Genomic DNA, 23,307 nt, shown 5'->3' with positions numbered 1-23,307 from the left:
TATCCGTATCCTCTCTAATGCAGTGTCTTATCCGTATCCTCTCTAATGCAGTACCTTATCCGTATCCTCTCCAATGCTGTATCTTCTATATTACTGTATCTTCTCTGTATCCTCTCTAATGCAGTACCTTATCTGTATCCTCTCCAATGCTGTATCTTCTATATTGCTGTATCTTCTCTGTTTGTTTAATGTTGTAACGTTATCTTCTATCTTTGTTTTGCTGTATCTCTCTGTATCCTCTCTAATGCAGTACCTTATCTGTATCCTCTCCAATGCTGTATCTTCTATATTACTGTATCTTCTCTGTATCATCTCTAATGCAGTACTTTATCTGTATCCTCTCCAATGCTGTATCTTCTATATTACTGTATCTTCTCTGTATCCTCTCTAATGCAGTACCTTATCTGTATCCTCTCCAATGCTGTATCTTCTATATTGCTGTATCTTGTCTGTTTGTTTAATGTTGTAACATTATCTTCTATCTTTGTTTTGCTGTATCTTGTCTGTTTTTAATGCTGTATCTTGTCTGTTTTTAATGCTGTATCTTGTCTGTTTTTAATGCTGTATCTTGTCTGTTTTTAATGCTGTATCTTGTCTGTTTTTAATGCTGTATCTTGTCTGTTTTTAATGCTGTATCTTGTCTGTTTTTAATGCTGTATCTTCTCTGTTTTTAATGCTGATTCTTGTCTGTTTTTAATGCTGTATCTGGTCTGTTTTTAATGCTGTATCTTGTCTGTTTTTAATGCTGTATCTTGTCTGTTTTAATGCTGATTCTTGTCTGTTTTTAATGCTGTATCTTGTATGTTAGTAATGCTGTATCTTGTCTGTGTTTAATGCTGTATCTTGTCTGTTAGTAATGCTGTATCGTGTCTGTTTTTAATGCTGTATCTTGTCTGTTTTTAATGCTGTATCTTGTCTGTTTTTAATGCTGTATCTTGTCTGTTAGTAATGCTGTATCTTGTCTGTTTTTAATGCTGTATCTTGTCTGTTAGTAATGCTGTATCTTGTCTGTTTTAATGCTGTATCTTGTCTGTTAGTAATGCTGTATCTTGTCTGTTTTTAATGCTGTATCTTGTCTGTTTTTAATGCTGTATCTTGTCTGTTTTTAATGCTGTATCTTGTCTGTTTTTAATGCTGTATCTTGTCAGTTAGTAATGCTGTACTTTGTCTGTTTTTAATGCTGTATCTTGTCTGTTTTTAATGCTGTATCTTCTCTGTTTTTAATGCTGATTCTTGTCTGTTTTTAATGCTGTATCTTGTCTGTTTTTAATGCTGTATCTTGTCTGTTTTTAATGCTGTATCTTGTCTGTTTTAATGCTGTTCTTGTCTGTTTTTAATGCTGTATCTGAATTTTGTCTGTAATGTATCTTGTCTGTTTTTAATGCTGTATCTTGTCTGTTTTTAATGCTGTATCTTGTCTGTTAGTAATGCTGTATCTTGTCTGTTTTTAATGCTGTATCTTGTCTGTTTTTAATGCTGATTCTTGTCTGTTTTTAATGCTGTATCTTGTCAGTTAGTAATGCTGTATCTTGTCTGTTTTTAATGCTGTATCTTGTCTGTTTTTAATGCTGTATCTTGTCTGTTTTTAATGCTGTATCTTGTCTGTTTTTAATGCTGTATCTTGTCTGTTAGTAATGCTGTATCTTGTCTGTTTTTAATGCTGTATCTTGTCTGTTTTTAATGCTGTATCTTGTCTGTTTTTAATGCTGTATCTTGTCTGTTTTTAATGCTGTATCTTGTCAGTTAGTAATGCTGTACTTTGTCTGTTTTTAATGCTGTATCTTGTCTGTTTTTAATGCTGTATCTTCTCTGTTTTTAATGCTGTATCTTCTCTGTTTTTAATGCTGTATCTTGTCTGTTTTTAATGCTGTATCTTGTCTGTTTTTAATGCTGTATCTTGTCTGTTTTTAATAATGCTGTATCTTGTCTTGTCTGTTTTTAATGCTGTATCTTGTCTGTTTTTAATGCTGTATCTTGTCTGTGTTTAATGCTGTATCTTGTCTGTTATTAATGCTGTATCTTGTCTGTTTTTAATGCTGAATTTTGTCTGTTTTTAATGCTGTATCTTGTCTGTTTTTAATGCTGTATCTTGTCTGTTTTTAATGCTGTATCTTGTCTGTTTTTAATGCTGTATCTTGTCAGTTAGTAATGCTGTATCTTGTCTGTTTTTAATGCTGTATCTTGTCTGTTAGTAATGCTGTATCTTGTCTGTTTTTAATGCTGTATCTTGTCTGTTTTTAATGCTGTATCTTGTCTGTTTTTAATGCTGTATCTTGTCTGTTTTTAATGCTGTATCTTGTCTGTTTTTAATGCTGTATCTTGTCTGTTTTTAATGCTGTATCTTGTCTGTTTTTAATGCTGTATCTTGTCTGTTTTTAATGCTGTATCTTGTCTGTTTTTAATGCTGTATCTTGTCTGTTTTTAATGCTGTATCTTGTCTGTTTTTAATGCTGTATCTTGTCTGTCAGTAATGCTGAATCTTGTCTGTTTTTAATGCTGTATCTTGTCTGTGTTTAATGCTGTATCTTGTCTGTTAGTAATGCTGTATCTTGTCTGTTTTTAATGCTGAATTTTGTCTGTTTTTAATGCTGTATCTTGTCTGTTTTTAATGCTGTATCTTGTCTGTTTTTAATGCTGTATCTTGTCTGTTTTTAATGCTGTATCTTGTCTGTTAGTAATGCTGTATCTTGTCTGTTTTTAATGCTGTATCTTGTCTGTTTTTAATGCTGATTCTTGTCTGTTTTTAATGCTGTATCTTGTCAGTTAGTAATGCTGTATCTTGTCTGTTAGTAATGCTGTATCTTGTCTGTTAGTAATGCTGTATCTTGTCTGTTTTTAATGCTGTATCTTGTCTGTTTTTAATGCTGTATCTTGTCTGTTAGTAATGCTGTATCTTGTCTGTTTTTAATGCTGTATCTTGTCTGTTTTTAATGCTGTATCTTGTCTGTTTTTAATGCTGTATCTTGTCTGTTAGTAATTCTGTATCTTGTCTGTTTTTAATGCTGTATCTTGTCTGTTAGTAATGCTGTATCTTGTCTGTTTTTAATGCTGTATCTGGTCTGTTTTTAATGCTGTATCTTGTCTGTTATTAATGCTGTATCTTGTCTGTTTTTAATGCTGTATCTTGTCTGTTAGTAATGCTGTAACTTGTCTGTTTTTAATGCTGTATCTTGTCTGTTTTTAATGCTGTATCTTGTCTGTGTTTAATGCTGTATCTTCTCTGTTTTTAATGCTGTATCTTGTCTGTTTTTAATGCTGTATCTTGTCTGTTTTTAATGCTGTATCTAGTCTGTTTTTAATGCTGTATCTTGTCTGTTTTTAATGCTGTATCTTGTCTGTCAGTAATGCTGAATCTTGTCTGTTTTTAATGCTGTATCTTGTCTGTTAGTAATGCTGTATCTTGTCTGTTTTTAATGCTGTATCTTGTCTGTTTTTAATGCTGATTCTTGTCTGTTTTTAATGCTGTATCTTGTCAGTTAGTAATGCTGTATCTTGTCTGTTAGTAATGCTGTATCTTGTCTGTTAGTAATGCTGTATCTTGTCTGTTTTTAATGCTGTATCTTGTCTGTTTTTAATGCTGTATCTTGTCTGTTAGTAATTCTGTATCTTGTCTGTTTTTAATGCTGTATCTTGTCTGTTAGTAATGCTGTATCTTGTCTGTTAGTAATGCTGTATCTGGTCTGTTTTTAATGCTGTATCTTGTCTGTTAGTAATGCTGTATCTTGTCTGTTTTTAATGCTGTATCTTGTCTGTTAGTAATGCTGTAACTTGTCTGTTTTTAATGCTGTATCTTGTCTGTTTTTAATGCTGTATCTTGTCTGTGTTTAATGCTGTATCTTCTCTGTTTTTAATGCTGTATCTTGTCTGTTTTTAATGCTGTATCTTGTCTGTTTTTAATGCTGTATCTTGTCTGTTTTTAATGCTGTATCTTTTCTGTTTTTAATGCTGTATCTTGTCTGTCAGTAATGCTGAATCTTGTCTGTTTTTAATGCTGTATCTTGTCTGTGTTTAATGCTGTATCTTGTCTGTTTTTAATGCTGTATCTTGTCTGTTTTTAATGCTGTCTGTTTTTAATGCTGTATCTTGTCTGTTTTTAATGCTGTTTGTTAATGCTGTATCTGTTTTTAATGCTGTATCTTGTTTTTAATGCTGTATCTTGTCTGTCAGTAATGCTGAATCTTGTCTGTTTTTAATGCTGTATCTTGTCTGTGTTTAATGCTGTATCTTGTCTGTTAGTAATAATGCTGTATCTTGTCTGTTTTTAATGCTGTATGCTGTATCTTGTCTGTTAGTAATGCTGTATCTTGTCTGTTAGTAATGCTGTATCTTGTCTGTTAGTAATGCTGTATCTTGTCTGTGTTTAATGCTGTATCTTCTCTGTTTTTAATGCTGTATCTTGTCTGTTTTTAATGTGTAGTAATGCTGTATCTTGTCTATCTTGTCTGTTTTTAATGCTGTATCTGTGCTGTATCTTGTCTGTTTTTAATGCTGTATCTTGTCTGTCAGTAATGCTGAATCTTGTCTGTTTTTAATGCTGTATCTTGTCTGTTTTTAATGCTGTATCTTGTCTGTTTTTAATGCTGTATCTTGTCTGTTAGTAATGCTGTATCTTGTCTGTTAGTAATGCTGTATCTTGTCTGTTAGTAATGCTGTATCTTGTCTGTTAGTAATGCTGTATCTTGTCTGTTAGTAATGCTGTATCTTGTCTGTTTTTAATGCTGCATCTTCTTTATTTGTTTCAAGTGATCTGCTATTTGATCTATGTGAAGGTTGGTGTTGCTAAGCCAGGTGATGTGGATGTCTGAGAGGAACATGGCAAATCCATACAGCTCTTTCATCAGTCAGCAGTCCCTCTGGATCTACCTGACCACCAGCCACACCACCAGACTACCTGTTCCCTAGTAACACACTGTAACAGACTGTAGAGACAACATGAACACAGCTCTGATGTTTACTCTTAAGGTGCGACAGTCTCTGGCCATGTCAGCATCACCAGGCAGGACCTTCTCACCACAGACACAGCCAACGGCACAGACACAGATACAGATACAGACACAACCACAGACACTAACACACCAGTCCTCCTCAGACTGTGCTCCAGAGTCTTCTCATGATGACGACAGCTCCACAGAGAGCAGTGAGGATGTCTGTCTGCCAGGACCTCTAAGCCTGGAGCTGTCGAAACTGGAACTAGACAACCAGGACGCACCCCAGCAGGACAGGGAGGCTGGTTGTGAATATAACAGTACTGGAGCCCCTGGGATAGAGGGAGATCTAGCTGTTAGTACTGGAGGTCCAGGAGGGCCAGCAGAGTCTGGTTTTGATGTCTCCCCCCCTGACCCTCTAGACCTAGACCAGATTGTCTGTCCCGCGGGTCTAATCAGTGAGCCAGGCAGTGTCACATCACCATCGCCTGATGATGCCAATAACAATGGATTGGATTTACACAGCAGTTCTTCAGGAGCAGCTGAGGACCACTGCCTAGCCTCCAATGTTCCTTCTCCTAGGATAGAGGGAGATGTGGATGTTCTTGCTCCTAGGATAGAGGAAAACCTGGAAGTTGAGGACAGTAACAGACGTGTAGAATCAGGACATACCCTGGATGCTAACCTCTCTGGTCAGCTAGAGGACATGGAGCTGGGGCATACCTCACCCAGGCAGACAGAGACAGACATGGAACTGGGCAATACCTCACCCAGGCAGACAGAGACAGACATGGAGCTGGGGCATACCTCACCCAGGCAGACGGAGACAGACAGGGAGCTAGAGGAGGAGTCACCCAGGTGGACAGAGGCAGACAGCCAGCCTGAGGACTACTCAGAGGGACCTGTGGAGAACAGACAAGTCCCTACTGATCTGGAACACACAGAAGACAACCATGTCTCCGTCCCTCTAGTCCCAACAGAGAATGGACATATCCCTACCCTTCTGGTCCAATCAGAGACAGAGGTCTGCCACGTCACTATCTCTGTGGTCCAATCAGAGGCTTTTAGCTCCATCCCTTCTCTAGTGGTCAGTGTAGACAACAACATGGATCCCTTCACACATCCCTCCCTTACCCTGGCCCTATTTGAGGGCCCCTTGGCAGGGCTAGGCCTCTGCGATCACCCCTGCATCATCAAACACAAACCTAGCTCCATCACCTTCTCAGACTTCACCTGTAGTCCCTCCACCTGCCACTCTAGCACCGGCCACAGCGTCTTCATCAAAAACAGCTCTGACTGCAGGGAGCCTTCCTCAGAGAAGGATGATGAAGGTGATGATGAAGATGGGGATGATGAGGACACATTCCCAGAGCTGCTTCAGAGCAGGGAGTTCCTGGTCAGTCGGAGGAGAAGGAGCAGCAGCAGAGACAAAGTAGTTAAGGAGAGAGGATCTATGAGTCCCCAGGCGGAGGCACCAGTCAGCTCTACAACCAACTCTACAGCCAGCTCCCACCTCTCCTCCTCCTCCAAAAACCAGAACCACAGCGGCTGCGAGGCAGAGACTGAGACCAGCAGCACAGAGGTAGGCTACTGTTTATTGTCATTACAGACACATTTTAGAGACACAACTGTAAAGATAGTCCCACCTGTATTCCTCACATATTGCTGTAATATTCATGTCCACCTAAGGTCAGCTGGTTCAGTAGAGATGTGTTTGAAAGTTTATGTCAGGGTTAGGGACTGTGTACTAACTGTAGTTCAACACCATTAGATACAGTATATTAATGTATATGAATCCATCGTATGTTAATATAATCCAGCCTGTTCTCTCAGTGAGGAAATGTGACTGTTTCTCCCCCAGGCCGTGTCTTTCCTGGGGCCATAAGTATCAAGGGTCTCAGAGTAGGAGTGTTGATCTAGTTCTGCCTTATAGATAGATGATAATGAATATGATTACATGGACAGATAGGACCTGATCCTAGATGATAATGAATATGATTACATGGACAGAGGGGACCTGATCCTAGATGATAATGAATAAGATTACATTGACAGAGGGGACCTGATCCTAGATGATAATGAATACGATTACATGGACAGAGAGGACCTGATCCTAGATCACCACTCATACTCTGAGATGCTTGATACAAAAAAAGTATTATATTATTTAATTCCACTAAGGTTCAGTACAAACACAGTGCTTTGCTATACAAACACCTTCAGTAGTATGTTCCCCACTGTTTGTTGTTATTACATTCTGAGATATTACTCTGCTGGAATGAGTGTGTAGGAGTACATTGATCTAGTATTTTCCCCAGCGTTTAAAAACACAAAACCCAGCAGGTCTTGCAGGAATGCATACATAAATGCACACATGCATCCTTAAACAGTTTTTGCTTTCCCTCCGGTTTTGACAGAGCTCCTATGCAGGCATCGTTGGGTATATTACAGTAGCAGTGAACATATTACCAACAGCTAGATTCTCTTCTTCAATCTCTATAGTGCACTCCTCGGCTCTGGTCAAAAGTAGTGCATTATAGGAAATAGGGATCCATACTGCCACAGCTCTGTTGTGTTTTCTTCCAGCCGTCCCCCTGACCTTGGTAGTTACCAGGCTGTGAATCCATCCCTCCAGGTTTAATAGTTACCAGGCTGTGAGTCCATCCCTCCAGGTTTACTAGTTACCAGGCTGTGACTCCATCCCTCCAGGTTAACTAGTTACCAGGCTGTGACTCCATCCCTCCAGGTTTACTAGTTACCAGGCTGTGAGCCCATCCCTCCAGGTTGACTAGTTACCAGGCTGTGACCCCATCCCTCCAGGTTGACTAGTTACCAGGCTGTGACTCCATCCCTCTAGGTTTAATGGTAGTTAGCAGGCTGTAACCCCTTCCCTCTGGGGTTAATGGTATTTACCAGGCTGTAACCCCATCCCTCTAGGTTTAATGGTAGTTACCAGGCTGTAACCCCTTCCCTCTAGGTTTAATGGTAGTTACCAGGCTGTAACCCCATCCCTCTAGGTTTAATGGTAGTTACCAGGCTTTGACTCCATCCCTCTAGGTTTACTAGTTACAAGGCTGTAACTCCATTGCTCTAGGTTTACTAGTTACCAGGCTGTAAAACCATCCCTCTAGGTTTAATGGTAGTTACCAGGCTGTGACTCCATCCCTCTAGGTTTACTAGTTACTAGGCTGTGACTCCATCCCTCTAGGTTTAATAGTAGTTACCAGGCTGTAACCCCATCCCTCTAGGTTTAATGGTAGTTACCAGGCTGTAACCCCATCCCTCTAGGTTTAATGGTAGTTACCAGGCTGTAACCCCATCCCTCTAGGTTTAATGGTAGTTACCAGGCTGTAACCCCATCCCTCTAGGTTTAATGGTAGTTACCAGGCTGTAACCCCTCCCCTCTAGGTTTAATGGTAGTTACCAGGCTGTAACCCCATCCCTCTAGGATTAATGGTAGTTACCAGGCTGTAACCCCATCCCTCTAGGTTTACTAGTTACCAGGCTGTAACCGCTTCCTCTAGATTTAATGGTAGTTACCAGGCTGTAACCCCATCCCTCTAGGTTTACTAGTTACCAGGCTGTAACTCCATCCATCTAGGTTTAATGGTAGTTACCAGGCTGTAACCCCTTCCTCTAGGTTTAATGGTAGTTACCAGGATGTAACCCCATCCCTCTAGGTTTACTAGTTACCAGGCTGTAACTCCATCCATCTAGGTTTAATGGTAGTTACCAGGCTGTAACCCGTTCCTCTAGGTTTAATGGTAGTTACCAGGCTGTAACCCCATCCCTCTAGGTTTAATGGTAGTTACCAGGCTGTAACCCCATCCCTCTAGGTTTACTAGTTACCAGGCTGTAACCCCATCCCTCTAGGTTTAATGGTAGTTACCAGGCTGTAACCCCATCCCTCTAGGTTTAATGGTAGTTACCAGGCTGTAACCCCATCCCTCTAGGTTTAATGGTAGTTACCAGGCTGTAACCCCATCCCTCTAGGTTTAATGGTAGTTACCAGGCTGTGACTCCATCCCTCTAGGTTTACTAGTTACCAGGTTGAAACTCCATCCCTCTAGGTTTAATGGTAGTTACCAGGCTGTGACTCCATCCCTCTAGGTTTACTAGTTACCAGGCTGTAACTCCATCCCTCTAGGTTTAATGGTAGTTACCAGGCTGTGACCCCTTCCCTCTAGGTTTAATGGTAGTTACCAGGCTGTAACCCCTTCCCTCTAGGTTTACTAGTTGCCAGGCTGTAACTCCATCCCTCTAGGTTTAATGGTAGTTACCAGGCTGTGACCCCTTCCCTCTAGGTTTAATGGTAGTTACCAGGCTGTAACCCCATCCCTCTAGGTTTAATGGTAGTTACCAGGCTGTGACCCCTTCCCTCTAGGTTTAATGGTAGTTACCAGGCTGTAACCCCTTCCCTCTAGGTTTAATGGTAGTTACCAGGCTGTGACTCCATCCCTCTAGGTTTACTAGTTACCAGGCTGTAACTCCATCCCTCTAGGTTTAATGGTAGTTACCAGGCTATGACTCCATCCCTCTAGGTTTACTAGTTACCAGGCTGTAACTCCATCCCTCTAGGTTTAATGGTAGTTACCAGGCTGTAACCCCTTCCCTCTAGGTTTAATGGTAGTTACCAGGCTGTAACCCCTTCCCTCTAGGTTTAATGGTAGTTACCAGGCTGTAACCCCATCCCTCTAGGTTTAATGGTAGTTACCAGGCTGTGACTCCATCCCTCTAGGTTTACTAGTTACCAGGCTGTAACTCCATCCCTCTAGGTTTAATGGTAGTTACCAGGCTGTAACCCCTTCCCTCTAAGTTTAATGGTAGTTACCAGGCTGTAACCCCTTCCCTCTAGGTTTAATGGTAGTTACCAGGCTGTAACCCCATCCCTCTAGGTTTAATGGTAGTTACCAGGCTGTAACTCCATCCCTCTAGGTTTAATGGTAGTTACCAGGCTGTAACCCCTTCCCTCTAGGTTTAATGGTAGTTACCAGGCTGTAACCCCTTCCCTCTAGGTTTAATGGTAGTTACCAGGCTTTGACTGCATCCCTCTAGGTTTACTAGTTACCAGGCTGTAACTCCATCCCTCTAGGTTTAATGGTAGTTACCAGGCTGTAACCCCTTCCCTCTAGGTTTAATGGTAGTTACCAGGCTGTAACCCCATCCCTCTAGGTTTAATGGTAGTTACCAGGCTGTAACCCCATCCCTCTAGGTTTAATGGTAGTTACCAGGCTGTAACCCCATCCCTCTAGGTTTAATGGTAGTTACCAGGCTGTAACCCCTTCCCTCTAAGTTTAATGGTAGTTACCAGGCTGTAACCCCTTCCCTCTAGGTTTAATGGTAGTTACCAGGCTGTAACCCCATCCCTCTAGGTTTAATGGTAGTTACCAGGCTGTGACTCCATCCCTCTAGGTTTACTAGTTACCAAGCTGTAACTCCATCCCTCTAGGTTTAATGGTAGTTACCAGGCTGTGACTCCATCCCTATAGGTTTACTAGTTACCAGGCTGTAACTCCATCCCTCTAGGTTTAATGGTAGTTACCAGGCTGTAACCCCTTCCCTCTAGGTTTAATGGTAGTTACCAGGCTGTAACCCCTTCCCTCTAGGTTTAATGGTAGTTACCAGGCTTTGACTCCATCCCTCTAGGTTTACTAGTTACCAGGCTGTAACTCCATCCCTCTAGGTTTAATGGTAGTTACCAGGCTGTAACCCCTTCCCTCTAGGTTTAATGGTAGTTACCAGGCTGTAACCCCATCCCTCTAGGTTTAATGGTAGTTACCAGGCTGTAACCCCATCCCTCTAGGTTTAATGGTAGTTACCAGGCTGTAACCCCATCCCTCTAGGTTTAATGGTAGTTACCAGGCTGTAACCCCTTCCATCTAGGTTTAATGGTAGTTACCAGACTATGAGTGACCCCATTCCTCTAGGTTTAATGGTAGTTACCAGACTATGAGTGATCCCATCCCTCTAGGTTTAATGGTAGTTACCAGGCTTTAACCACTTCCCTCTAGGTTTAATGGTAGTTCCCAGACTATGAGTGACCATCTTCCAAGGTTTACTGACGTCTAAAAGTATCTTCTGGATGTTTATGAATCATGTTTACATCTACGGTTTAACTTTACAAGTGTCAGAGACACCAGATCTCTGACAGTGCATAGCTGTCATTCCTCAGCTAAACCGTTTTGTAGATAACAACATATAATAGCATCCCTAACCCTGGAGATAAGAACATACAGTAAAACAGAGAGGTTAGGTAGGGAACACTCCCACTGTCTCTGCTGATAGCCCTGGCAGGCTGTTTGTGAGCATAAATGTTGTTTGGGGAAAGGGAGGAGGAATGCTTTAAATACCTGGAATTGGTTTAAACTGTGACCTTGTCAAAAGTTGCACATTAGATAGGAACCAAGGTGCCATTTGGGACGCGACCAAGACATCTGACAGGCAGCACTCATGTTTGTTCTTCAGGCAGTCCATTTTAACTGCAGCTTTTCATACTAGCCATCTGAGGGCACCATTGCTACATCGTAATCCTGCAAGTAAACCTATTCTCTCTCTCTCTCGCTCGCTCTCTCTCTCTCTCTCTCTCTCTCTCTCTCTCTCTCTCTCTCTCTCTCTCTCTCTCTCTCTCTCTCTCTCTCTCTCTCTCTCTCTCTCTCTCTCTCTCTCTCTCTCTCTCTCTCTCTCGCTCTGTGCATCAATCAGTTGGTTATGGTATGTTTGTGTATACTGTAAAAAGACACATGTTGCTGTGATGTTGTTTATCTTTCTATAGTTTATAAGTGAAAGGATTCTACTGGTGTGACTGTTCTCACCATGCGATAGACCTGGGAACATAGCGGGTAACTCCTAGAAAGTTAGGAGAGACGGGGTTTTAAGTTAGGAGACACTGGGTTTTAAGTTAGGAGACACTGGGTTTTAAGTTAGGAGAGAATGGGTTTTAAGTTAAGAGAGAATGGGTTTTAAGTTAGGAGACACTGGGTTTTAAGTTAGGAGAGAATGTGTTTTAAGTTAGGAGAGAATGGGTTTTAAGTTAGGAGAGAATGGGTTTTAAGTTAGGAGAGACTGGGTTTTAAGTTAGGAGAGACTGGGTTTTAAGTTAGGAGAGAATGGGTTTTAAGTTAGGAGAGACTGGGTTTTAAGTTAGGAGAGAATGGGTTTTAAGTTAGGAGAGAATGGGTTTTAAGTTAGGAGAGAATGGGTTTGAACTCTTTTTCAGTGCAGTAACCCATTAGCCTAGCTGTTGTGCCCTTTCACATGCCTCCCTGCTCAAACTCTAACCCAGTCATCTCCAGTCCTCTCTGGTGATCTGTACCTCTCTCAGTGGGTGGTACGGTCCAGGCACGGTGCCCAGAGCTCACGCACTTAACTCCTCATTACCATGTCAAAGACCCAGCCTTGGGGTTTACAATGTGGCCAATTTGCCCTGATGAAGTTATCGTCCCTCTCACATTTAGCTATCTTCCTGAAGATAACACTACTCATACCGGCAGCATTGCCATGGTATCAGTGTTTCTCACTATTGATGGGGCCAGAGAATGGAGGAGAAAGGAATCATGGGTAGTGTCTCTCTCAGCTTCAAGACTGGAATTCCACTCATTCTGAAGAAAAGTGTTCGCATTCCGAGGCAGGCAGGCAGCACTGTGTGTGGCTGTCAGAGAGAATGGAGACAGTGGGAGACAGTGTGTTGTAGTGTGCTCCAGATATAGCACAGAGAGACAGACTGAAAGATTGAGGAGTTTCCCCTGTCAGAGATCAACCAGCTGACCTTAGGTGGACTGACTTCTGCTCTGATCACTAGCACCCTACTGGTAACATCTTTATGTGGTCGGAACTCTCTAGAGGCATTAACACCTCTAGTTCCCTGTCACTACATTGATTGTTGTTTCCCACCAATTGTATTTCCTATATTTTCTTGTCTATTCCCATTTTGTTTTCATTCTGATGAAGGCCATTGACGGCCAAAACATCATGGCTTTAACTTTAAAAGGATCACGATTTTAATTGAGAGGGAAAGTCGTTCCTATATACTGTATGTTGTGAGTGTGACTCTGCCTTTACATTGAAGAAGGAAGAACAGGATGCCAATGGGAGGGTCACACCCATCTCCACCCAAGGCCCTGCTAGAGAACACAACCCTCAATAGGATGATTGTTAGGAGGAAAGGGGTTTTAATGCAGCATGGAGAAAGAACTGGGGGCACAGGGACTCCTGGGGGCCCTAACAGACAGAACACAGAGCCGGGGGCCAGGGGCTTCCAGGGGCCAGGGGCTCCAACAGACAGACAGACACACTCAGAACACAGATGACAGTTCCACAGTTTAATTCCAGGAAATGAATGAATGGCTTTGTGTCGGCTGCTTGTCTTCTGAGTCACACCGTTGCGCAACAAGGGTCTTAAAGAGAGAGAGAGAGATCGTAACCTCCAGATCCTCTAACACAGCTCATGTTTGTCTCTGGATATATCCCAAATGACACCCTATTGCATATGGGCCCGGGTCAAAAGTAGTGCACTATAAATGGACCAGGGTGCCCTTTTCCACACATCCAGAGACAAACATGAGCTGTGTTAGAGGATCTGGACTGGAGGTTAAGGTCTGTGTTATGACGTGATGGCTGCTGAGAACTAGGTGGTGAAGCAATCACATTTCCCTCTATGGTGGTCTGTACTGTTTACTGCTGTTAACTTTCACTCTGACATTTATACAATTATTTTATTGCTCCTCTAATAATCTCTTAAATGTATTTAGAGTTTTTAGTTTTAGTTTTGGTGCTCATAACCTTCTCCTACTGTTTGAACTGTTTCAATGTTATTATCCAGAGAATTCAATGGTAACTCTCTGAATGATCTTATTTAGTTCCTGTCCAACTACGGAGTAGTGATTGTTGTGGTCCTCACTCATTTACCTTTGTTTCTGATAACTGCATGCTCCAGTTTAGTACATGGTTTCACAATAGTCTGTTTCTGCAGGCTCTATAGGTTTCTCCAGTTTTGTCTAATCACACACTCTTCCCCCTGCCTTTCTCTTCCCCCAGGAGTCTCCCCTGGTCCAGCCTCAGACCCCATGGTGTGAGTCTATGAGCCAGCTGATGAGGAAACTGGACCAGCTCAACCTGGACATAGAGGAGGCTCTGAGTGCATCATCCTCCCCCTCGGACACACCCTGCACCGCACGCAGACAACAGGTCAGTCACACACACACCCTGCACCGCACGCAGACAACAGGTCAGTCACACACACACTCTGCACTGCACGCAGACAACAGGTCAGTCACACACACACCCTGCACCGCACGCAGACAACAGGCCAGTCACACACACACCATGCACCGCACGCAGACAACAGGTCAGTCACACACACACCATGCACCGCACGCAGACAACAGGTCCGTCACACACACACCCTGCACCGCACGCAGACAACAGGTCAGTTACACACACCCCGCACTGCACACAGACAGACAGCAGGTGACATGACCATGTTAATTGAAATGCGAGCCATGTACTGACCAGTGGCACATATGGGAAATGTATACATTCTTCTGCAGCCTATCATGATGCCACATGCTTTTTCATGCTCTCTGCTGTCTATAATCAATTTACTGAGCTTTGTGAAGAGGAAATCCCGATGGATTATTGTTATAGTCATTCAACAGGTGTCTAACAAGACTATAAGTCCTTGCTGCTATATCATGTACTGTCCATTACACATACATTCACCTAGCTCAGCCCCTGACCCAGACAGAGAGAACACTAGACTCAGGATCAGTCCCAAATGGCACCCTATTCCCTTTATAGTGCACTACTGTTGACCAGAGCCCTATGGGTACCATTTGGGACGCATGCCTCAGAAGACTGTAGGTCTGGGAAGGACTGTTCCGTCATAAGCCTTAGGATAACTGTGATATGTTGATATACATACACTTTGTTGTCAGACAGTGGAAGCTGTCTGTCTGGAACACTATGACCATTGTCAGGCTGTCTATGATTTCGCTTCTCTGACTGCTGCTGGCATCCATTTTATGATGTGAGAGGAGGGAGCTGGCTGTTAGAAAAGCTGTTATAGTATGTAGTGTGTCTAGCAGTAGTCTGGCCAGGGTGGTGGGCCAGGCGGGGCGGAGACAGACAGACAGCCATTGTGTAGAGATGTTGTTACCGGGACCTTGTAGCTCTGGTCCTCCATAAGACTCCTCTCATGGAGGCTTGCATCATGACATACCCCAGCAGTCAGTTAGCAGAGGGCAACAACAGACTGTATGGTTCTGTATGTGATCAGCACAGAGGTCTTGTTGTGTGGGTAGAGGAGGTTGTTTGTATGATTGAGCACGTTAGGAATGGTTACAGAGTGGATTGCAGAGGGGCACATGCCTGCAGGCATCAAATCAACAGCCATAACACACATTCACTGAGACAGCTTTAACTAACAGCCAGCCGCTGGTGGAGGAGATCACACAACGTCTTTACTAGGGGGAGTTGACAAGGTCCTTTGTCCTTTCAAAGGACGATTAACACATGATACAGGCTGCCTTGTCACTATCTGTTACTGTCTGTCCAATAGAACTGGAACTGAAGACTGCGTTCCCTGCCGCTGACCATCCCAGAGACAGACAGACAGACAGACAGACAGACAGACAGACAGACTGACTGACTGACTGACTGACTGACTGACTGACTGACTGACTGACTGACTGACTGACTGACTGAGATCCAGTGTTGACGGATGTTGTTGTGCTGTTATTGCAGTATGGAGCTGTGTCTGGGACGGCAGTAAACCAATCTCTTAACGAGGAGGACAGTACACTGCTGCAGCGAGGGGAACCAGATACAGAAGAATGTCTCAGACAGAACCAACACAAGACCTTGGCCTCTAGTAGCTCAGCCGAAGGAACCAGAGCCAGGACCAAGAAGACAGTCGTAAGTTCCTATCAGAGTCTCCCTCCTCCTCTCGACTCCTGCATGCTCTGTGCCTGTCTGTCTAGGTCTGGGTGAAACCATGTGGTATAGATATCATCAGATAGCTCTCACTTTACATACAGTGCCTTCAGAAAGTATTCATACTCCTTGACTTATTTCACATTTTGTTGTGTCACAGCCTGAATTCAAAATAGATAACATAGATGTTTTTCATACACACAATAGCCGATAATGACAAAGTCAAAATATGTTTAAAAAAATGTTTTGCAAATCTATTTAAAAAAGTATTCACATAAGTATTTGATTAGCTGTTCAGGAGTCTTACAAGTCAATACATGTTAGAATCACCTTTGGCAGTGATTACAGCTGTGAGTCTTTCTGGGTAAGTCTCTAAGAGCTTTGCACATCTGGATTGTACAATATTTGCATATTATACTTTTTTAAATTAAATTTTTTAAATTCTTCAAGCTTTGTTAAGTTGGTTGTTGATCGTTGATGGAAAACCCTTTCCAAGTCTTGCCATAGATTTTCAAGCCGATTTAAGTCAAAACTGTAACTAGGCCACTCGGGAATATTCAATGTCATCTTGGTAAGCAACTCCAGTGTATATTTGGCCTTGTCTTTTAGGTTTTGTCCTGCTGAAAGGTGAATTTGTCTCCCAGTGTCTGTTGGAAAGCAGGTTGAACCAGGTTTTCCTCAAAGATTTTGCCTGTGCTTATCTCTATTTTGTTTATTTTTGTCCTAAAAAAACTCCCTCGCCGATGACAAGCATACCCATAACACGATGCAGCCACCACCATGCTTGCAAATATAAAGAGTGGTACTCAGTGATGTGTTGTGTTGGTTTTGCCCCAAACATAACACTTTGTATTCAGGACATAAAGTGAATTTCTTTGCCACATTTTTTGCAGTTTTACTTTAGTGTCTTACTGTGTAAAAGTTAAATAAGATAAAACTATTACAAACAGGATGCATGTGGCCTTCTTTGCGAGGCATTGGAAAACCTCCCTGGTCTTTGTGGTTGAATCTGTGTTTGAAATTCAACTGCGGGACCTTACAGATAATTGTATGTGTGGGGTACAGAGATGGGGTAGTCATTCAAATATCATGCTAAACACCATTATTGCACACAGAGTGAGTCCATGCAAGTTACTATGTGACTTGTTAAGCACATTTTTAGTCTTGAACTTATTTAGGCTTGCAATAACAAAGGGGATGAATACTTATTCACTCAAGACATTTCAGCTTTACTTTTTTATATGAATTTGTAAAAAGTTCTACAAAAATAATTCTACTTTGACATTATGGGGTATTGTGTGTCGGCCAGTGACACAACATCTCAATTGAATACATTGTATATTCAGGCTGCCTTCAGCTAGCTACAGAAAGATAGACTTTCTCTACTAATGTAAACAACAGTCCTCTTATAAGCTGGGAAATGTAATTCATGGACTAAGGATGGCAGCAAGCATTAACGTTTTAAGTGACATATTGTACATTTTATTTTTGTCCAGATGGGATAAGGCAGTATTCAGTGTGATGGCGATTGCGTCATATGTGGCCATGTTGGGGCGGTATGCAAACTGAAGTGAGTCTAGGGTGGCTGGTAAGGTGGCGGTGATATGATCCTTGACTAGCCTCTCAAAGCACATCATGATGACAGAAGTGAGTGCTACGGGGCGGTAGTCATTTAGTTCAGTTATCTTTGCCTTCTTGGGTACAGGAACAATGGTAGCCAACTTGAAGCATGTGTGGACAACAGAATGTGATAGGGAGTGATTGAATATGTCTGTAAACACACCAGCCAGCTGATCTGCGCATTCACAGAGTTCAAGTAACAGACACATCTCAACATCAACTGTTCAGAGGAGACTGCGTGAATCAGGCCTTCATGGTCAAATTGCTGCAAACAAACTACTACTAAAGGACACCAATAGAAGAAGAGACTTGCTTGGGCCAAGAAACACGAGCAATGGACATTAGACTGGTGGAAATCTGTCCTTTGGTCTTATGAGTCCAAATTTGAGATTTTGGGTTCCAACCGCCGTGTCTTTGTGAGATGCAGAGTAGGTGAACGGATGATCTCTGCATGTGTGGTTCCCACAGTGAAGCATGGAGGAGGAGGTGTGATGGTGTGGGGGTGCTTTGCTGGTGACACTGTAGATGATTTATTTAGAATTCACACTTATCATGGCTACCACAGCATTCTGCAGCGATACACCATCCCATCTGGTTTGCTCTAAGTCGGACTATCATTTGTTTTTCAACAAGACAATGACCCAACACACCTCCAGACTGTGTAATGCTAATTTGACCAAGAAGGAGAGTGATGGAGTGCTGCATCAGATGACCTAGCCTCCACAATCATCCGACCTCAACCCAATTGAGATGGTTTGGGATGAGTTGGACCGCAGAGTGAAGGAAAATCAGCCAACAAGTTCTCAACATATGTGGGAACTCTTTCAAGACTGTTGGAAAAGCAGTCCTGGTGAAGCTGGTTGAGATGCGTAGCACTCACATTCTTAGCCATGAAGTGCTTTGAAAGGCTAGTCATGGCTCACATCAACACTATTATCCCAGAAACCCTAGACCCACTCCAATTTGTATACCGCCCCAACAGATCCACAGATGATGCAATCTCTATTGCACTCCACGCTGCCCTTTCCCACCTGGACACAAGGAACACCTACGTAAGAATGCTATTCATTGACTACAGCTCAGCGTTCAATACCATAGTACCCTCTAAGCTCATCACTAAGCTATGGACCCCGGGACTAAACACCTCCCTCTGCAACTGGTTCCTGGACATCCTGACGGGCCGCCCCAGGTGGTCAGGGTAGGAAACAACACATCCGCCACGCTGATCCTCAACACAGGGGCCCCTCAGGGGTGCATGCTCAGTCCCCTCTGTACTCCCTGTTCACCCATGACTGCATGGCCAGGCACGACTCCAACACCATCATCAAATTTGCCAACGACACAACAGTGGTAGGGATGATCACCAACAACGATGAGACAGCCTGTAGGGAGGAGGTCAGAGACTTGGCCGTGTAGTGCAAGGACAACATCCTCTCCCTCAACGTGATCAAGACAAAGGAGATGATTGTGGACTACAGCAAAAAGGAGGACCGAGCACGCCCCTATTCTCATCGACGGGGCTGTAGTGGATCAGGTTGAGAGCTTCAAGTTGCTTGGAGTCTGCATCAACAACAAACTATCATGGTCCAAACACACCAAGACAGTCGTGAAGATGGCACGACAAAACCTATTACCCCTCAGGAGACTGAAAAGATTTGTCATTGGTCCTCAGATCCTCAAAAAGTTATACAGCTGCATCAGCAAGAGCTTATACAGGTTGCATCACTGCCTGGTATGGCAACTGCTCGGCCTCCGACCGCAAGGCACTAGAGAGGGTAGTGCGTACGGCCCAGTACATCACTGGGGCTAAGCTTCCTGCCATCCAGGACCTCTATATTTCAGGCAGTGTCAACATTTTTAAAGACTCCAGTCACCCTAGTTATAGACTGTTCTCTCTGCTACCACACGACAAGCTGTACCGGAGCGCCAAGTCTAGGTCCAAGAGACTTCTTAACAGCTACACCAAAGCCATAAGACTCCTGAACAGCTAATCAAATGGCTACCCAGACTATTTGCACCCCCCACACACCCTGCCTTTACACTGCTGCTACTCTATGGTTATTATCTATGCATAGTCAATCAAATTTCAATCAAATTTATTCATAAAGCCCTTTTTACATCAGCCAGTGTGTGTGTTTGTGTGTGTGTTGTGTGTGTGTGTGCGCGTGTGCGCGTGCCAGTGCCAGGCTCTATAACACTGACCTCGGGTCAGGGTTAATGATAAGCCCAGGATTACTTCCCTACAAGCCCCAGGCTGACTCCAGGATCTAGACCACCCCTAACACATGCATACACCCCTCAGCCTCTTACATGAGGGTTTTGGAGTGGGTGTGAAAGCAGCGGAGAGAGAGAATGTGATGTTAGAGTCTGAGCTGCTGCTGTCATGATGAGGGGCTCAGAATAACCTGACCACGGTAACTAATTACTGTCATGTGACTGGAAGGTTATGAGTTGATAGAGAGGCTGCGAGGCTGCGACCCAAATTACACCCTATTCTCTATATTGTGCACTACTTTTAACCAAAAGGTTTTATGACCAAAAAAAGTGCACTATATAGGGAATAGGGTGCCATTAGGAACACATACAGAATGTTTGGAGTCATTGTTTATCATGATGTTGTTATGGAAGTTCCCCCTGACCCTGCCTGTCTCTAGGTTAGGGTCACCATTTTTCAATTGGTTTCAACATGATGTAATGGGTCCTATGTGTAGCTGGTCTAGAGAGTCAGGCGCAGGACAGCAGATATGAGTAATCAACATACTTTTACTCAAAATGTGAAATATACAAAGTAACAAATACACGCACACCATGACAGACTGAAAATACAATAAACAATCACTCACAAAAAAACATGGGGGAACAGAGGGTTAAATACTGAACAAGTCATTGTAGTATTGAAATCAGGTGTGTAAAACAAAGACAAAACAAATGGAAAATGGAAAGTGGATCGGTGGTGGCTAGAAGGCCGGTGACGTCGACTGCCGAACAACGCCCGAACCATGAGAGGGACCGACTTCGGCGGAGGTCGTGACACATGACCCCTGTTGTATTGACATGCAGATTCCTGTCCACAATGGTTTGCTAAATGGAAAGGGTAATTCATTCCTAACATTCTGGTTCCACCTCCACCTGCACCCACTGCGTAGTGACTGTGAGGTAGGTATCTGTTCTGTGTTTGATGCTTGAGGGTGAGACCATCAGGTATGTGTCCGGTGTTTAAATGTTCTGCAGCACATGTGTTCCTGTGTGTCTCAACATGACTGCAGCCATTGCATTCCTGAGACCTTACACTTCAAATAGAGAAAGAAAAGTTCCTCCTCAGAACCTGGCAGGACAGAGCTGGTCTGATGGTCCTGGCAGACATAGGGTCAAAGCATCAAAAGACCCACAGACAGACACACATCCAGAAAGGCAGCAGTGACGGATAAATGATAAATGATCCTCTGACATGATAGAAGGTCTTCCTATTGGTTGTGACCCATTGAGACAGTGTTCTAAATATAGCCAGATGTTATAGTGTCTGTCCAGGGGTTGGATAGAGGAGGCAAAGGATGAGGCTGGTCTACTGGTTTACTGGACTACTGATCTACTAGTATACTGGCTAGTCTACTGGCCTACTGGCTGGTCTACTGGTCTACTGGCTGGTCTACTGGTCTACTGGCTGGTCTACTGGTCTACTGGCTGGTCTACTGGTCTACTGGTTGGCCCACTGGCTGGTCTACTGGCCTACTGGCTGATCTATTGAGACCACATCTGACGAGGAGCAGAGCAGACGCCCAATGATCTCTTTCTATCCCTTATTTTTTCTTAGACTGAGTAAAACTAGGGTTATTTTCCCAGGGACATAGATTGTAGGTCTGAGGTTTTATTTTATAACCGAGACAACTATCTGAATGTTGTGGAGAGAGATGGATTCAGTCCTGTGAGTTCAGCCCATAGTTACGTGTTATGAGTTAGGGGTTGTGGATCATGGCTATGCCTTGGCGTAGAGGCCTAGAGGAAGTCTCTGGAGATATGCTGTTAGAAGTCACAGAAGAGTAATGGCCGTGGAGAGACCTCATCCATCCTACCCTGCCCTGAGCTATGATGAGAGGCCTGGATCGTTACATATAGCTGCGTCCCACATGACAACTCATTCCCAATATAGTGCGTTAAATTTGACTTGGGCCCATTGGGCTCTGACCAAAGTAGTGCACTATGTAAGGAATAGGGTGCCATTTTGGAGGCAACCATATACAACTATAGGTCTGGTTATATAATATCAGTCATGGGTTTGGGGTTCTCTGTCTTTCTCTGTGAACAAATGTGATTCAGGTTAGTCGCGCATGCCAATGAAACACAAGGAATGATTGGTGGGGTAACCTCAGACTTCACTCTGTGGGGTTGGGTGTGTTCAGGACTATTAAATCCATCCCAAATGCAACCCTATTCCCTGTATAGTGCACTACTTCTGCCATTTTGGATGCATCCTAAACAGACAACAGGGCTCTGTGTTGGGTTGAGAGTGTACTCTACATAGACCACAGGGTTCTGTGTTGGGTTGAGAGTGTACTCTACATAGACCACAGGGGGGAAGGGGGGGAGTTGAGAAACGCAGGGAAAAGTCAAACACAAACGTCAACGTTGTTCATTGGGGATGTAAAGAAATGCATGATGGGGATTATGTAATTCCTTACAGATCTCGTGTGAGCTTTGTACGGCATCCCATTGCCAGCTACAATGTATAACAGCATCTCAGAGAGTACTATTAGAAAGCATGGACATGTCCCATAGTCTGTTAGGAATGTTTTCCACTTGTTTTGTCTGAACTAGTTGATTTATTTAGTCACTGCAGTAGACAGGTAGACCAGACCAGTTATCAATCACTAAAGACCAGACATGTCAGTCCATATAAAAATCTTGGTTGTTGTAGCAGAGGTAGCTTCCTGATAGGGCTGTCTTCTTTCTGTGTCTTGTCACCTGACCCCTGACCTCTAACCCATAACCCGACGTGGTGATTGCTCAGAACTGAAGCGGCGTGGCATAACCTTAGAGATAGACGACTCTAGAGCCCAAAGGCCTGTTTTAGCTTGAGCAGTGCTATTGAGGACTTTCAACATTTTGAAGGTGTTAGCTGGGAGAGACTTCCTAGGGGTTAAGGAAGGATCACATAATTCCATACAGGTTACCTGGAGGGATCAGCCAATGCATTAGAGTCATGAGGAAACATTCCATAACTGCAGGTGTCAGTAAATAGCCAACCATGGCTTCATACCTGTTCAAACAACACTCTCCAGGTGGCAGTGTACACCCTTTGTTTGTTTGACAACTCATAGTAGAAGAAAATCTACTACTTCAAAATGGAGATGGCCTCAATGGTGCGATGCCCATGCTCTCACAGATGCCACAATGGGACATATCCAATGATGCAATATCTTTCTAGGTCCATGGGTATAACTAAACCAGTGAAGAGGGAAATGGAAGGACACTAACAGGACTTTATCCGGGCTGTCGAGTGACATAAATAAGTCTAGGACAGTCTTTGAAGCCCTTTGAGTAAAGGACAAACTGGTATCTCCATTGGGGCCATTCAGTCAGTTCTAGTAGGCTAATTTTCATCACAGCTTTATTTGTAGTTGTGGGTCAGAGCCTGTTATTAGATCTATTATGTTAACACACGTCAGTTTAGAGTTCAGACAGTGAACACCGTCCCACAAAGAAACTGTCTTCCTATTCTATCCTCCTGATACTTACAACCAAAAATGAAAGCAGGAAGCACCAGTGACTCAGTCAATAAAAAAGTGGTCAGATGAAGAAGATGCTAAGCTACAGGACTGTTTTGCTAGCACAAACT

General features: G+C 43.2%; 1 protein-coding gene across 1 annotated transcript in view; it reads left to right on the top strand.

The window, feature by feature from the left end:
- Positions 1–23,307, top strand: part of LOC139382321 (stAR-related lipid transfer protein 13-like) — a 123,132-nt gene that overhangs the window by 8,995 nt on the left and 90,830 nt on the right. The window contains exons 2-4 of the mRNA XM_071126239.1: positions 4,744–6,507; positions 13,959–14,108; positions 15,666–15,836. Coding sequence (XP_070982340.1) covers positions 4,933–6,507; positions 13,959–14,108; positions 15,666–15,836 — 1,896 coding nt within the window. The 5' untranslated portion in view covers positions 4,744–4,932. The remainder of the gene's footprint in view (positions 1–4,743; positions 6,508–13,958; positions 14,109–15,665; positions 15,837–23,307) is intronic.

This window comes from Oncorhynchus clarkii, chromosome 24 (genome assembly GCF_045791955.1).
Source record: "Oncorhynchus clarkii lewisi isolate Uvic-CL-2024 chromosome 24, UVic_Ocla_1.0, whole genome shotgun sequence".
NCBI classification, from domain to species: Eukaryota; Metazoa; Chordata; class Actinopteri; order Salmoniformes; family Salmonidae; genus Oncorhynchus; species Oncorhynchus clarkii.
Note: the sequence above shows the minus strand (reverse complement) of the source record. Positions and strands in the feature narration are given on the sequence as shown.